Raw genomic sequence first — 18,039 nt, forward strand, 5'->3', positions numbered from 1 at the left:
ACGCTTCTGTTTTGTCTCCATTCATTGTCAATGGGGACTGAACTGAACTGAACGAAACAGAGTGCACCAAAATGCATTCCGTTCCGTTTGGTTGCGTCCCCATCGCGGACAGAAAAACGCTGCAAGCAGCATTTTTCTGTCCACGATGTGGTGCAGAGCAAGACGGATCCGTCCTGACACACAATGTAAGTCAATGGGGACGGATCCGTTTTCTCTGACAATAGAAAACGGATCCGTCCCCCATTGACTTTCAATGGTGTTCAAGACGGATCCGTCACGGCTATAGAAGACATAATACAACAGGATCCGTCCATGACGGATGCAGTTGTATTATGGTAACAGAAGCGTTTTTTGCAGATCCATGACGGATCCGCAAAAAAACGCTAATGTGAAAGAAGCCTAAAATAACATTGAAATTTAGTTTTTTTATTTGCAGAAAAGATTATGTGTGCTGCAATCAGCCATCAAAGTGCATGTGTGATGCAAGCTTAATTCGGTAAGGTAAAGAAATAATAATAAATGAGAAAAGGAAATGAGAAATATGGTGGCATCACGGTTTGTCAGTCTTAAGTGTTTTCTGCACGATTCTGACACAAGCATTCCTGTAGGGTTAATCTCCCACTGATCAGTTCATCTTCAGCTGGCGGCCAGTTTAGGGGTGGGGTCTAACAGAGGGGGCATGGCTTACTCTTTTAGTACTACTGCAGACAGGGTAGAGGAAAGGTAGTGACTCCCTCCACTGAGGAGGAGAGGAGGTGGGAGGATTTGGCTGAGCTCCTGGGAGCCACATGTTACACTTAGTATATATATTAAAAGGGTTTTCCGGATATTTGATATATCGTCAAGATAGCTCATCAACATCAGATCGGCGGGGGTCCAATTCCTGGTACCCTCGACAATCTGTTTCAGTAGGCCACTGGATAGTAGCTGTGCTGGATATTGCAACTTAGCCCCATTCACTCGAATAGGACTGTGCTGCACCTAAGCAATGTGACTAATGAACTTGACGTCACAAGCCTAGGAAGACGCTGCAGTGCTCACCATATCGCTGTGGTCTCTTCAAACGGCTGATTGCTGGTGCTGTTGGGAGTTGGACCCCATTGATCGGATACTGATGACTTATTTTGAGAACCCCAAATACACTGAGCAAAAATATTAACGCAACACTTTGGGTTTTGCTCCCATTTTGCATGAGCTGAACTCAAAGATCTAAAACATTTTCTAGATACACAAAAGACCGATTACTTTCAAATATTGTTCACAAATCTGTCTAAATCTGTGTTAGTGACTGAGCACTTCTCCTTTGCCGAGATAATCCACCCCTCCTCACAGGTATGGCATAACAAGGTGCTGATTAGACAGCATGAATATTGCACAGGTGTGCCTTAGTCTTCACACAATAAAAGCCCACTCTGAAATGTGATCTGCGGTTGTGAGGCCGGTTAGATGTACTGCCAAATTCTCTGAAACGCCTTTGGAGACGGTTTATGGTAGAGAAATTAACATTTATTGCACGGGCAACAGCTCTGGTAGACATTCCTACAGTCAGCATGCCAATTGCACGCTCCCTCAAACGTTGCAACATCTGTGGCATTGTGCTGTGTGATCAAACTGCACATTTCAGAGTGGCCTTTTATTGTGGGCAGTCTAAGGCACACCTGTGCAATATTCATGCTGTCTAATCAGCACCTTGATATGCCACACCTGTGAGGTGGGATGGATTATCTCGGCAAAGGAGAAGTGCTCACTAACACAGATTTAGACAGATTTGTGAACAATATTTGAGAGTAATGGATCTTTGGTGTATGTAGAAAATGTTTCAGATCTTTGAGTTCAGCTCATGCAAAATGGGAGCAAAACCGAAAGTGTTGTGTTTATATTTTTGCTCAGTGTATAATACATTTTTTTAATTTTTTTTATAATACCAAAAAAAGTGGAAAAATTATAAAAATGAATCCCAATGATGGAATGAAGACCACAGAGTGCAACCTTTTTTTTTTTTAACTTAAGGTAATTACTAATCTATGAGAAAATCATTCTTTTCAAGTCAAAGCTATCCATGGTCTTAAAGCATAGACGGATTTGAAACATACTTCCAACTACAGAAAACAACTCTTTTCAAACCTGGATTATATAAATATTACCCAAATAAAACAAAGCAGATTTTATGTGAAGAACAGGCAAAAAATGAAAATGGGTTTCCTCTGGACGACTCTCCGGTGCCTTTTAGGTAGTGAAGAGGTATGATTCAAGCACAAGGTGCGTCATGTTAGGCCTCTCATCCACTAAACCGATCACTACTGAATATCTATACGCACTGAAGTGGAGCAGACACTCTTCTGAAGCCAACGGAATAAAAGGGAACAAAGAGATAGTCCCTCCTCGCCCACACCGTGGGAGTAATTTCACTCGTCAACTCCAAGCTAATTAGTTACTTAAGTGTTGTAATATGGACATACAAGTTCACCTTTCTTTTCAGCTCCCCGATATGGATCTGAATAAGTAATTTACACAGCAGAACACTGCACTTCATGTTCCCACCCCATCTATTACCATTAACTAACATTACATATCTAAGTGTTTTTAACCCCTTCCCGCAACATCACGTACATGTACGTGGGGGAATGTGGTGCCTTACCGCATTCCCACGTGCATATACCTGATGCGGTTACACTGTCAGCGCACGGAGCGATGCGCTCACAGTTCAGTAAAACCGGCACGCGGGGGTTGCTAGGCAACCAGTGACGCCGACAGGAACGATTCAAAGTGTTCACAGGCAGGTGATCGCCGTGATTGGTCCATTGCTGCAGGCGGCCCAATCATAGCACTTTGACACTGTTTAGGGCAGAACTATATGTACTCTCCTTCTCTGATCGTCACGATTCCTGTCAGGGAAGTGATCAGAGAAGGAGCTACTGTCAGACTCCACACCACAGAGAATTAACCCCTTCAGTGCCGAATTGATGCTCTTCTGTGCCCCAGTCAGTGACACAGATCAGTTCTGTGCCTCATATGTCATCAGGTTGGCAGCCACCTCTGCCTCATCCCCTGCCTCACACATAATTAACCCCTTCTGTGCCTGATTTGCCCCAATCAGTGACAGATCAGTCCTGTCATCATCATCTCATCCAGACACCTGTCACACCAGGCTGTCCGTCCGTCAAGACACCTGTCACACCAGGCTGTCCGTCCGTCAAGACACCTGTCACACCAGGCTGTCCGTCCGTCAAGACACCTGTCACACCAGGCTGTCCGTCCGTCAAGACACCTGTCACACCAGGCTGTCCGTCCGTCAAGACACCTGTCACACCAAGCTGTCCGTCCGTCAAGACACCTGTCACACCAGGCTGTCCGTCCGTCAAGACACCTGTCACACCAGGCTGTCCGTCCGTCAAGACACCTGTCACACCAGCCTGTCCCTCCGTCAAGACACCTGTCACACCAGCCTGTCCCTCCGTCAAGACACCTGTCACACCAGCCTGTCCCTCCGTCAAGACACCTGTCACACCAGCCTGTCCGTCCGTCAAGACACCTGTCACACCAGCCTGTCCGTCCGTCAAGACACCTGTCACACCAGCCTGTCCGTCCGTCAAGACACCTGTCACACCAGCCTGTCCGTCCGTCAAGACACCTGTCACACCAGCCTGTCCGTCCGTCAAGACACCTGTCACACCAGGCTGTCCGTCGAGACGCGTCAAGACACATGTCACACCAGCCTGTCCGTCCGTCAAGACACCTGTCACACCAGCCTGTCTGTCCGTAAAGACACCTGTCACACACACTCACAAGTTAGATAAAAAAATATATATATATTAACCCTGTCATTACGTGTGCCATCCTCGTGTGTGTACATACTCGTGTCCTGTGCTTGAGTGGCACCATTCTGTAAAATATAAGTCCCATGTGGATTTGTGCCACCTATAAGTGTAAAACAATACACTAATTAACCCCTTGTTTTCCCCAATAAGGATATTGGCACTACTCTGTGCCCCATACTAGACCCCTATATATCAAATTCAGCCTCCTGAGGCTCATAGCCAGCCATCTGTGCTACCTGTGACACCTGTCAATAACTGCCAAGTGACTCAGGGAGTTTTTATCCTTAAGTTTGCTGTTCAATTGAAAAATAAATAAATAAAATTAAAACAAAGACAAAAAAAAATCTAAGTTAGTTTACAGTTTAAGGCCTCTTTCACACTTGCGTTGTCCGGATCCGGCGTGTACTCCACCTCCCGGAATTACACGCCGGATCCGGAAAAACGCAAGTATACTGAAAGCATTTGAAGACGGATCCGTCTTCAAAATGCTTTCAGTGTTACTATGGCAGCCAGGACGCTATTAAAGTCCTGGTTGCCATAGTAGTAGTGGGGAGCGGTATACTTACCGTCCGTGCGGCTCCCGGGGCGCTCCAGAATGACGTCAGAGCGCCCCATGCGCATGGATCATGTGATCTATGCGATCACGTCATCCATGCGCTTGGGGCGCCCTGACGTCACTCTGGAGCGCCCCGGGAGCCGCACGGATGGTAAGTATGCTGCTCCCCCGCTCCCCACTACACTTTACCATGGCTGCCAGGACTTTAGCGTCCCGGCAGCCATGGTAACCATTGAGAAAAAGCTAAACGTCGCATCCGGCAATGCGCCGAAACGACGTTTAGCTTAAGGCCGGATCAATGCCTTTCAATGGGCATTCATTCCGTATCCGGCCTTGCGGCAAGTGTTCCGGATTTTTGGCCGGAGCAAAAAGCGCAGCATGCTGCACTATTTGCTGCGGCCAAAAAAGTTCCGTTCCGGAATGGAAGACATCCTGATGCATCCTGAAGGACGGACTGTCCATTCAGAATGCATTAGGATAATCCTGATCAGTATTCTTCCGGCATAGAGCCCCGACGACGGAACTCTATGCCGGAAGAAAAGAACGCAGATGTGAAAGAGCCCTAAAATGACTAAATGGCTTTTCACTGCCGAAGATAAATATGCCATGCTTTTTGAGGACACTGACTCCAACAGTGTAGATGAATTGACATTTTTAGTTTCAGCTTCCTCAAATGATTCATCTAACGATGAACCCCCTCGTAGGGGTACAAGGTGTAGTGCGCAGTCGACTGAAGTGACTCTTCATAGATCCCCACAGATAACTATGTGCCCCAGGTGCCTGAATTTACAGCCACTCCAGGCATCAATGTAGATACCACAGGTTTTAGTTAAATTAATTTTTTTCCAATTATTCTTCATCGATGACCTAATTAAGGCTACTTTCACACTAGCGTTTTTACTGGATCCGGCAGGATTCAGCAAAAACGCTTCCCTTACTGATAATACAACCATCTGCATCCGTTATGAACGGATCCGATTGCATTATGTTTAACATTGCCAAGACGGATCTGTCATGAACTCCAAAGAAAATCAATGGAGGATGGATCAGTTTTCTATTGTGGCAGAGAAAACGGATCCGTCCCCATTGACTTGCATTGGGGGTCATGCTGGATTAGTCTTGCTCTGGACGGAAAGCAAACTACAACATGTTGCGGTTTGCTCTCCAGTACGGGAACGCAACTAAAAGGAACGGAATGCATTTTGGAGCATTCCATGTGTTCAGTTCAGTTGTGTCCCCATTGACAATGAATAGGGACAAAACTGATGCGTTTTTTTCCGGTATTGAGCCCCTATGACTGATCTCAATACTGGAAAACTAAAATGCTAGTGTAAAAGTAGCCTAACTTGATGGTGGAACAAACAAATATATACACAGAGCAATTTACTGCCTCCCATCAAGACAGTTATATTGCAAGACTCCACAAATGGATCCCTACTGACACGACAAACGCGAACGTTTTGGGGACTTCTCCTAAGCATGGGCATTATAAAAAAAAACCAACAACAATACGTTCGTATTGGAACAAAGATATTCTTTATCACACCCCTCGAGCCCAGGCTCGTTTCGAAGCTATTCTAAGATTTCTACACTTCAGCAATAATAATGAATGCCCACCCCCAAGCGACCCCAGTTATGACAGACTCTTTAAAATTAGGCCAGTGGTTGACCACTACAATTCCAAACTTGGTCAAGTATATACAGTACCCCTCAAAAATGCCTCTCAGTGGCTGAATCATTGGTCCACTTCAAAGGCAGATTACATTTCCGCCAGTACCTGCCCAATAAAAGGGCTAGGTATGGCGTGAAGTTGTATAAGACATGCGAAAGTGTATGCGGGTATATATTGAGCTTTCGCATTTAAAAGGGAAAAGATAAAAAAAAAATTAAGCCACCTGATTGTCCCCCGGGTTCTGGGTATAAGTGGGAAGATGGTATGGGATTTAATCCACCCCTGCTGGACCACGGATACTATCTGTATTTGGAAAACTTTTACAATAGTGTCCCTCTCCTGAAGTGCCTTGCTGCCAGAGGCATAGGGCACATGTGGCACAATTAGATGAAATCAAAAAGGGCCCCCTAAATCCTTTGTAGACCAGACCTCCGTCGCAGGGAAAGCAGGGCTGTTTGCTCTGAAAATTTTTGATGTTGCTAAAATACAAGGACAAATGGGATGTTCTTGTGTTAACTACCATCCATGCAAATCAGTCCACCCCAGTCCGAGGGACCCAGAACATCAAGCCAGGATTACAAGTTCATGGCGGAGTGGATCTTTCAGACCAGGTACTACAGCCCTACAGTGCCTTCAGAAAATCTAGGGTGTGGTACAGAAAATTAGCTGTGTGCCTAACCCAAGAGTCACTACATAATGCCTATGTTCTCCATAGGACAGCTGGTCATGGGGGGACCTTCTAGGAATTTTAGGGAAAAAAAATAAATAAAATAAATAAAAAATAGATTTTTGGCGTTCAGGAAGGAGAGGGCAGTATTTCAGTCAGCAGTGCTTCTGGGGTCTCAAGAATAATACATGGGCAGCATTTACCTGGAGTACTTGCCCCCCACAGAAAAAGTGCCCCCACAGAAAAATCTGTTAGAGGGATTAGGAAAGACACCACTCACTACTGTCAGACTTGCCCCTCTAAACCGGGCCTCTGCATTGGAGAGTGCTTTCAAGTTTATCACACCTCCACTGATATCTATTAAGTCTATTTCATCCATTTCTTAATTTATCCATGGGGGTGGGGAACCTCCAGCCCACGGGCCAATTTCATGTGGCCCCCGGCCAGAAAATGCTAATGACCGCTTCTATTAGATGGGCCAAATGGTTCTTATCTGCCGACACATTCCATGTTTCGATGTTTCTATGATGGAAGCAGTCATTAGCATGCGGGAGGGCACAGGAAGGTGAGAACACTTCCCTGGTCTTCTACCGGCCCCACGCTGTGTCCTGACACTGTAGACGTAGTACACGTAGATGCATACTATGACCTGATGCTGTGCGCTGTCAGGTCACAATACAGCGCAGCAGGAAGAAGACCAAGGAGAGTAAGTGAATCTGCCAAGAGGCAGTGCCATCCAGAACAGGAGAGGCAAGTTTATTTATTGATTTATTTTTTTAAATGTCTGATCTGAGGTCTGATTGGGACTTATCTGAGGGTGGGGAGGGGATGATCTGAGGCTGGGGAGGGGATGATCTGAGGCAGGGGGGTCTGATAGGAGGTTGATTTGAGGCTGATGGAGGTGGGGGCAGATCTGAGGCTGAAAAAGGTACAAAGGTAGGGAGAGTTGAGAAGAAAGAGGCAGGGACAGTGAAAGCTGGGTGAACCCCTCTCTGTACCCCAGCTGGAGGGAACAGCTGATTGGTGAGGGAGCAGGGTGTCTGACCAGTCAAATATTGATGACCTATCCTGAGGATAGGTCATCAATATCTCAGGAACCTATAAAAGCCCTTTAATATCAGCACAGAATACGATATGAATGGTGAGTTGTCACCATAGCAAGTGGCTGCTGACCAGCACATCACACAACAGAGCAAGAAGTGGAATGTATCACATATGGCAAAAGATCTTGACATTCTTAGAGGACAAAAAAGAACATGACTTACCTTGAGTGTTACTCCAATAACATTAACCGCATCGATAAGCTGAGGATGATTGGTATTCTCTACCAGCTCTTCACAGATCCATATCCCAAGACAGCAGATTGCAATGCACCTTATAATACAGAAAGAATCATAAGAAATGGAGGACAGCACGGAGGCTTGAAGCAGATGTTCTGGTCTGGTTTTAAAGGGGGTTTACAAACGATAATAAAATCAGAGGCACACACCTTACCAACCCCCATCACTCCCGTTCTGACGCTTCCCAGTCCCCCACCGGTGGTCTCAACTACTGATGCTTGTCGACACACAGGAAATGACTGCTCGGCTACTCACTAGCTGCACCGGTGACCTACCTCTGCCAGTGCCTGGCCGAACAGTCATTTTCTGTGGATGAGAGGGTCAAGAAAGCACATACCAATGGGGAACTGGGAAACACTGGAAGTGGATAGGCATATTTTACACCAATCTAAGCCAAAAAAAAAAAAAAAAAATATTCAAATAGGTTGATCAACTCCTTAAAAGGGGTGTATTTTGCCCACATTATTCAAACCTAAACCTATCAAATGTACCCCTAGTACTTATTCTAGTACCCCTAGTATTCATTCTGTTAGCATGTTCTATCAATGACTAAGTGACAGTATTAGGCCTCATGCAGATCCACAAAACACGGATGGCGTCCGTGTGCGTTCCGCAATTTGCGGAACGACACGGACAGACTTTAATATAAATGCCTATTCTTGTCCGCAAAGCGCGGACAAGAATAAGACATGTTATATTTTTTTTGGCGGTGCCACGGGACGGAGGAACGGATGCGGACAGCACACGGAGTGCTGTCTACATCTTTTGCGGCCCCATTAAAGTGAATGGGTCCGCATCCGGCTCAGATGCGGACCAAAACGACGGCTGTGTGCATGAGGAAAGGTGACAACGAATACAGCTGTAATTCCCTTTAATGATATAATAATCCCGCCTCTGGTTCTCATGCTGGCCGGAAACCACAGGTCAGAGTAAGTCCTCTCAGATGCATTAAAGCCACAATAAACAGGTGCGACCCCCTACAATCTTACCTTGCTGATTCATTCTGCTCCTCCCTGGCGTTCTTGAGCAAAATGTCAACCAAAATGCTCTAAGACAGAGAACAAAGATTAGCGTTATGGATATTGTCGGCACTCTACAAACTATGCAAAGTCATCAAAATACATCTACACAGTACGTGGATCCATCGTTACATGTAGACACGCCAAACCTAATGGTTGACACCAAATTAAAATAGAGCAGCTCTACACTGGTGGTCTCATACGTTGCAGCCCACTTGTCCTGGATTAATACAGTGTAGGAGCTAATTCTGGAAGAACGTCATAGAACAAGGAGACTATTATGTCAGTGTTACAATTAACAGAATTTATTTAGTTTCTCATCTGACAAGCCCGAAGCTTTGATAATGTGGAACCTAGTTGTGGCAAAGAATGGATATTTAATCTGTAATGTCTACGAGAATACTAGGCAGAGTTAAAGGGGTTGGCCCATCCAGCACTCTTCTGGTGGGATATCAGTAGGATTTGCCATAGTCTGGGACCCGCACTTATCTCTAGAATTGGGCCCCCAAAGTGAACAAGGGAACACAGCACAACAATAGCAGAGCACCATCTTGGCCATTTCCAGAGCTCCCATAGAGGAAATGGAGAGTGGCTGCGGTTGCGCTCTCAATTCACTTCTATGGGAGTTCCAGAAATAGCAGAACGCCATGTATAAGGGCATGATATAAAAGGCATGAACTTTTCAGATCAGACAATGTTTCCTACCTTGATGTCCTTGTTGTCTATGATGACATCATTCAGTCCACTGGACGACTCTAGCAAGGGGAGGTCTTTATAAATGTTTGGGTAGCAAACAAGGGATCCCAAAATGATCTGTGCTTCCAGACGTGGTGCCTAGGAGATGACACACACTTCAGGATGCTAGCTCAATAGAAGTTTCAATAGTTACATAATTATAAGCATTGTTAGGATGGGGCTACACGGTGACTTTGGCACGTGACCAAGAATCGCTGTGTAGCACTGCAGCCACCGAACTGAATGACAGTGTTGGATTTTTTGTGATTCTACAGTCGAGTCACATTGTGACCCCATTCAGTTGAAAGACTGCAGTGCTACCCAGCTAGCCTTGGTTGTGTGACTAGTGTCACAGCCAAGGTCACCGTGTAGCACCAGCCTTAAAATTATTGTTATACCGAATAGGTAATGCAAAAATACTCACAATTTAGGTCACAAGACAGCAGAACACTATTAAACAGAACTACCGTATGTAAAAAAAAAAAAATCCACAAGTAGATTTTTTTTTTTTTACGGCAACCACATAAAATACCCCGCACTCTGCTGAAAGTCTAACATGGTAGTCACAGGGACTTGCTATCATTATATTTTGGGACGTGCAGAAAGCAGAAAACTACAAATTGACAGTCTCAAGACTTCGCAGAGTGCGGCAGACCTCTTTGCTCAGTGGGAGCCCTACTTCCTAAACCCAAACCGGTACCAGACTTGGATATGTCAAAATAAAAGTAAAAGTAGATGTAAAATGGCCTGAGAAGCTGAATACTTTTCTCACCAAGCTGAGCTTCCTTGAGGTGGATGTAGGAAGAGAGGTTCCTTGGGAGGCAAACAAAAAATTCTAAGGTCCCTCAACATAAAATGTTCTAGAATTACATATACCGATAAGGAAAAAGAATCTTTTCAAACACTCCTCCTCCTTTACTCATTTAAAGGGGCATTCCAATTTTATGAAGTGATGGAATATCCCTAGGGTATGCCATTGATCTTTGATCAATGGGGGGGCTGACCTCTAGGAGAATGAAGGAGCTACAGCGCTTTGACTTTTCACCATTTTCCCTGCACAGCGCTGCTCCTGGAAGAGATCTGCAGCCGGCCTCTTCACCTGACTGGGGTTGTGCTGAATCAGTGAATGTGCCAGAGGTCAGCCTCCCGCCACTAGGGATATGCCACCCCTTTATAAAATGGCAACACCCGTTTAAAGGGCCACCTACAGTACTAATGGTTCTTTGGTTCCTTCTAAATGCAGTCCAATATCCTATCATCTATAATTCGATAATAAGCTGAATAAGAAACCTATTTACCATAAATCACAAACTAATGTTACTCATTAATGGAAATGGCAATGATATTTTAATACAGCTTTTCATTTTTTGAGATTTTATTTTATTTTATTTTTTGTATATTAGACATGCGCACAACAAACATACATATTCTCACAGCTAGTGGTTGTCCAGGATTAGAAAAAGAGGGCTGATTTCTTCCAAAAACAGCACCACCCCTGTCCTCAGGCTGCATGCGGTATTGCACATTAGCCCCATTAGCTCCAATGTAGCTGAGCTGCAATACCAGACACCACCCATGGACAGGGGTGGTGATGTTTTTGAAGGAAAGCAGAAACCCCAACAAATGTGCACGATGGCGCCCCTATTAACCATCAATGAAGAAAAGCCTCTCACAAGAGTATTTAGCTTTTAGATACAGATGCTGGGCTGATTATACAATTTGTAATCAATGAACCCGCCTCATACTGCCCACACAATTTCGCGGGAGTCTCGGCAGACGAGCGACAATGGCCGGTGCTAGCGGCGAGCATTCTACAGTGCACAAATGTAGTTTACCGCACTCAGAAGATAGATTCACTTCCAATCAGTGTGAGCCGATCTGATTTTATTTCCGGTTAGCCATTTTCCTAATAATTATTTCTGCAGTATGGCAGAATGGGCAAGTGCCTGAGATGACAGCGGTTGATTACAAGTAGTACTTATGATGGGAATTATTCTTCCCACGAGACACAATTAACCTTTCCTTGGTCTGCTAGTTTTTTTTTCCGTGTACACCCCCCGCCGCAGTCCCCACAGTTGATTACCTCATGTTATTCTCATACTTCTCCTGTCAGTAATATGGAGAGACAGAAAAGCTTACAAAAGTGGAAAAGGGCAACTAAAAATAGTGCGCCTTGGACAGGCGGCTAGATTAATGGAGCTTTATGAAATGAAAAACACAAGAATGCTGCAGCCGCTCCATCTCTACAGAGCGTTCTGCTGAAATCCTCTCTAAACCTTACAAACTGCTCCACACTAGAAGAGGTCTTGACTTACCTCCAAAGGAACATTCCTGAGATACTCTGACTTCAGCCAAGTAAAGGTAGAACATCCCTAGACAATCACTATCTCTATACTAAATGCTGCCCCCAAAAAACTACTGTACCCCTAACAGCCAGTGGGTTCTTGACATATTAAACCGCAATCGGTGGTTTTTCTCCACCCTCACTCCAAAAAGATTGCTGGGTGACAGTGAGAGGAGGCAGGTCATGGGAGGAAGCTTTGCGGCCTGGCTCTTTTACCAACCTATGTGCCAGAAGTCTCAGCTCTTGGGTGCAATAGAGTTCTGCTCTGGCCATGGAGAGCAGAAGATGCGACAAATTTTCTACTGTCTTAACTAATATGTCGCGGCTTCCAGTGGGGTTTTTACTATGACTGACTTCTGAAATGCCAACCTTTAGTAAATCACTCCAATCAGGTCTATGGGATTTCAACAGCATTGCAACGGCCAGAAGCAAATAGAAATTAAAACGTGCGGTTTGATGGTGAGCTCCATCGGATAGATCTGTGTCTATAGGGGCCCTATAAAATGTAACGTGGGCCTCTAATTTATGTCATTTTGGGGATCATGATCATCATCATCCTGGGGGATCATGAAGAATGAGGAAGGCTATGTTAGGCTCGGGCCCACCTTGTTAACTGCTCATTTGTATATGGATTAAAAGAACTTTTTCTCCAGAATGAAGCAACAAGTGATTGCCAAGTGAAACGTATCATATTCAGTTGATCTAGCCCGACAATGCTTTGTGCCTGGTTTATAGTGAACTTCCTGGTGACAAATTTCCTGTAAGCAAACTATAAAGTTAGTTTATAAAAGCTATTTCGCTGTCACTATTTCCACACACTGGGAACGCTGCATTGGATTACCATTTAAATGAGCAGTTTAATAGTCCTAACCGTACACTATATAGTAATGGAGGGCATAAGCTTATTTATACTACATAGTGTGTTAAAGGGAGGCTCATTCCTGTCGCGACCTGCTATTGGCCTCGACGGGAACAAGCGGGGTAAGTATGACCAGTATGAGGGGCCCGGGCATTTCTTTCTTTTGCCTGTATGTTAAACAGCTACAGAGATATCTGTGTTTTTATTCATATTCAAATGGGCATGTTGGAGCACCAGGGGGGTGGGGCTAAATCATTGGAGCACTGCTTTTGTAATACGCCTGTGCTCTGCACACTCTGTCCTGCCCTTGGTTTAAAGTGCTAGACATCAGCATGCTGAAGGCAGAGCTGTGTCCTAGAGCTGTCTCACAGCATATACATATCACATATGCTACTAACTATAGCCTTATAATATTGAGAATAGAGGTTTTCTATGCTTAGAAAGGTAACACATATTACTCAGTGCTCCAGACTAAAAAAAAATACCTAGTAGCCATCGGCTCCTGAACTGAAAAATTTAGGAGCCAAATTAAATTTTTAGTCGTCAAATCGAAACAGAAACCGAATCAAAATTTTGGTATCGTGACAACGCTACGCCGATCAGATAGGCGTAGGGTTGGTTCAATACCAAAATTTTGATTCACTTTCGTCACCATAAAAAAGTATTGCGATACTCAATACAAAAAAAAAAAAAAAACACCCAAAAAAGCAGCGTGCATTTCGCATTTTATGAAACGTTCGGCCCATAATAGAACAGTCCTATCCTATTTGATGGGGTGACAAGGTGACTAAAAAATGGCTAATCGCATGTTTTTTCATTTATTTAGGTCTGTTACGGCGCTCACCGCATAGGAGATACTTTTTAATAATTTAATAGTTTAGACTTTTTGGACGCAGCGCTATGTAATATGTTTATTTATTTATTGTTTATATATTTTATATGTAAAATTGGGAAAGGGGGGATTTAAACTTAAAGGGGTTCTGCACTTTCATTTAACTGATGATCTATCCTCTGGATAGATCATCAGCTTCTGATCGGCGGGGGTCCGACACCCGGGACCCCCGCCGATCAGCTGTTTGAGAAGGCAGCGGCGCTCCAGCAGTGCCGCGGCCTTCTCACTGTTTACCGCCGGGCTGCCCGCCCACTGACGTTATGACTTGTATCAACTAGCGTGGGCGCGGCTAAGCTCCATTCAAGTGAACAGAGCTTAGCCCCGCCCACGCTAGTTAATACAAGTCGTGACGTCAGTGGGCAGGCGGCCCGGCGGTAAACAGTGAGAAGGCCGCGGCGCTGCTGCCTTCTCAAACAGCTGATGTGTGTCCCGGGTGTCGGACCCCTGCCGATCAGAAGCCGATGATCTATCCAGAGGATAGATCATCAGTTAAATGAAAGTGCAGAACCCCTTTAATATTTTAGGGTACTTTCACACTAGCATTTTTCATTTCCGGCACTGAGATCCGTCACAGGGGCTCTATACCGGAAAAGAACTGATCAGTTTGATCCCTATGCATTCTGAATGGAGAGTAATCCATTCAGGATGCATCAGGATGTCTTCAGTTCAGTCATTTTGACTGATCAGGACAGAGATAAAACCGCAGCATGCTACGGTTTTATCTCCGGCGAAAAAAACTGAAGACTTGCCTGAATGCCGGATCCGGCATTTTTCCCCATAGGAATGTATTAGTGCCAGATTCGGTTGATCATGCTGATGAAGGCTATTTCAAGAGGAGTCTGTCATCAGTAGCAGCTCTAATAAAGCAGTGAGTAGTAGGCTTAGTTAACCTAAGGAAAACACTCTTCTTGCGTTGTAAATCAATGCCTCTGTTGTTCTGTTATGAAAATTAGTAGTTACGTGCACCAAGATCCTTAGCCTTGAGCCACCCAGTCCCTCCCTCCAAATGCTGATTGCTTGTTCTGCGCATGCACATATATGTAATTGCATAGCAATTTTGAAAGACGACAGGGCCAGGAAAAATGAAGTATCTAAGGCCTGGCCCCGTGAGTCAACATTTGGAGGGAGGAGTTGGCTTGCTGAAGGAGAGGATCTTTCAGCAATGCCCTCGGTGTACGGATTTACTAATATGCGCAATTATTAAAAGTGTTATTTCCGCATAAAGGAATGGCATAGTTTCTTCACCAGGAGCACAGACTGTCTCAGATGAGCCTAATTTATGATGAAGTGCATGCATCATCATAAATTAGGTTGAACCTCGGCAGCAAAAGAGGAAACGCTGGTGAAAAGCATTTAAAAATGTGCAAAACGGGGTCTGGCACCTTTTTTTTTTTTTACACCAAGAACAGGTGTAGTAATCTTAGTAAAGGACTCCCAGTGTGCTCTTTAAGGGGTTGTCCAATGAAAAATAGACTACAGTTTTCCAACCAGCACCTGGATCTGAATTCTTTTGTAATTGCATGTAATTCAAAAATTTGTGTAGCCACTGAGTTATTCAATAAAATGTATCTGTATAGCGCCGTCTGCTCTTTGTTCTTTTTCTTATTTCTTTGTCCGGCTCACTGAGGTGTCATCCTTCAACTGGGTCCTGAGCTGTGATAGGAAGAGCATGGACACGCCCTCTTAACGCACAGCAGAAGAGACACTCCCCTTGAGCTGCCAGCTTGATATAAATCTAGCAGAGCAATGATTGAGGATCTCTGGATCCATGTGAGGTACGGGGCTGGTTCTAGCTTTGTTAGAAAGAGATTGTCATGTATTATATGATGTCTGATTTTCATTGCTTACATTAATTAATTGTCATGGATGTAGTAGGGGAGAACACCAAAAGACAACAATAAGAAAAGGGAAAGACACTAGGCCTCACCGCTAGGGAAGGAGAAGGGTCACCACCTATAAAACCCTGCTCCTGGCCCTAACTCCTATCTGTATGAGCACCTCTCGATGGTAGAGATGCCCACACATAGGAACCTAGAAAACCATGGTGACCCTCGGATGCCCTAAAGGTAATGATAGGGCAGAGACAAGCCGGTCCTTCCCTGGTGAAGGAACCAGCGTCTCGCTAAGGCCTAGTAAACAACCAGGGGGAGGGGGGGGGGATAGAAAACACAACAAGCGGAACACAACTTCTAAGGATGATGGATGAACAGAACTTCAACAAGAACGACACTCCAGCTCTTCCAAAACCAAATGAAGCTATTCAGAGAAAGGAGTGATGGGTAAAGTCAGACTAAAAAGGGGGAGGTAAAGGTCACGTGATCCACACCGGAACAGAAGGAGAGAGGTGGAACCCGCATCTATAAGACAATGGGGGCATATCCTAGCGATATGCCCCCATTGTCGGTGAAGAGACAACCCCTTTAAGTAAAAACCTATTTGTTGCTGCCCCCAATGACAAACTCACTTTAATTTGGAACTGTATAAAAGGCTTAATTCCCCTGCAAGGGAACTGAACACTTGTTTTGATCCTCTTATCAGCATGGGACCCTTTGAACAACACGCGACAACCCCTTTAAAATGTAGAAATAACCTTTAAAACCATAAGTGAATAAAGTAAGAATACACAGTAAAGGTATTTTACAGTCAACTGCAGCTCACAGAACTTGGCTTGGCACCTCGATAGAACAGACATGTCTCCAGCACGGCTCAGCAGCACCTTTCTCAACCTTGGCATTTCCAATCACCTTTATTGAACAAAGCTAATGAGGCTGTGAAACCAGTGTCTCAGAAGTTCATGCCACAATATTAGTGAGGATATGATTTCTTAAACTTCTGCTCTTTGATGAAACACCTCTGCAATGCCAGCGTGTCATCCTATCCTACAATTTCACACATCAGCTGCCCTGGTACCTTTCCCCTGGAGACCAGTTTCACGTTGCACTAATGAGTCAACACCTGTTAGAGTGGAGAAATCTGAACCTTGTTAGCGAGTGGGCCCTCTCCGGAGAGTGCAGAATGAGCATTGTCATACTTACCTCGAACATGTCTGTACTCAGAACCCTGGCCGCAGCTGCAACGAAGTCTCCTATCAGCATTGTGTATCCAGGCAAGCCGAGGAAGAAGAAGCTGGAGGAGCAGTGCTTTATGATTGTATTCACGATGTCCTGCAGAAAGAAGAGTAAAACCACTGAATCTCTTGAGAACATATCACATTTTACAGCTAAAAACACATTTAAAGGGGAGGTCCATGATTACAAAAACATTGGGGGGCCACTTAAGACGGGTGCTACACCTGTTTTTGGCATAGACTCTGTTTTGTGACTTTTTAAAGCCCGTGCAACAATATTTTGTCACGTGAGGGTTTTTCACCGTGCTTGCAACTTAGGAGTGGCAAGGGATTTTGGGGGGGCAGGGGGGATATATAAATGCCCGACACATTTAGGTGTAAATGTTCGTAAAACCTACTCCGGTCAGCAGCTGGAGTACTTTTTACACCAGGCGCATGGACTACATAGGGGCGCCTAATTTATGATGAAGTGTGAGCTTCGTCATTAATTAGGCGCATCTTTCAGCCGCGAAGGGGGGAATCAAATACCAACATAAAATGCTGCTCTTTGTAAATGTGCTGCAAGACCACACACTTTAGACAGGTGTGGCACTGCAGTGGGAAGCAAGCAGCCATGTTTTTCAGACACCGGACATCCCTCCCTTATTCAATGAGACAGCCGATGTTAAAGGGGTTTTCCAGGAGTTCGATATTGATACCCTATCTTTAGGATAAGTCATCAATCACTAATTGGTGGGGTTCTGACTCCCGGCTCCCCTGCAAATTATCTGTTTGAAGACGCCACTGTGCTTCAGCGAGTGCTGCGCCTCTTCCTAGGCCAGTGACGTCCCCTTCATTGGTCATATGGCCTAGGCTGGAACAGCAAGCACAGCCGCCATACAATGTGTGGCGCTGTTCTTGGTATGCTTTGAGAAGACAGCTCAAAACCCAGCGAGCTTCAGCTCTTGCCGTTTTTTAGGCATTCAGCCACACCTACTCTATAGGCAAAAAATGCCACGAGGAAAACGCTGGTTTTAAGACATACTGCGGGAGATTTATCAAAACTGGAGTAAAGGAAAATTGGCTTAGTT

At 44.9% G+C, this 18,039-nt stretch overlaps 1 protein-coding gene across 1 annotated transcript in view; it reads right to left on the bottom strand.

Annotated features, from left to right (window-relative positions):
* RALGAPA2 (Ral GTPase activating protein catalytic subunit alpha 2) overlaps positions 1–18,039 on the bottom strand; it is a 329,414-nt gene that overhangs the window by 181,414 nt on the left and 129,961 nt on the right. The window contains 4 exon segments of the mRNA XM_044292004.1: positions 7,979–8,087; positions 9,043–9,101; positions 9,778–9,906; positions 16,938–17,066. Coding sequence (XP_044147939.1) covers positions 7,979–8,087; positions 9,043–9,101; positions 9,778–9,906; positions 16,938–17,066 — 426 coding nt within the window.

This window comes from Bufo gargarizans, chromosome 4, assembly GCF_014858855.1.
Source record: "Bufo gargarizans isolate SCDJY-AF-19 chromosome 4, ASM1485885v1, whole genome shotgun sequence".
Lineage (NCBI taxonomy): Eukaryota > Metazoa > Chordata > Amphibia > Anura > Bufonidae > Bufo > Bufo gargarizans.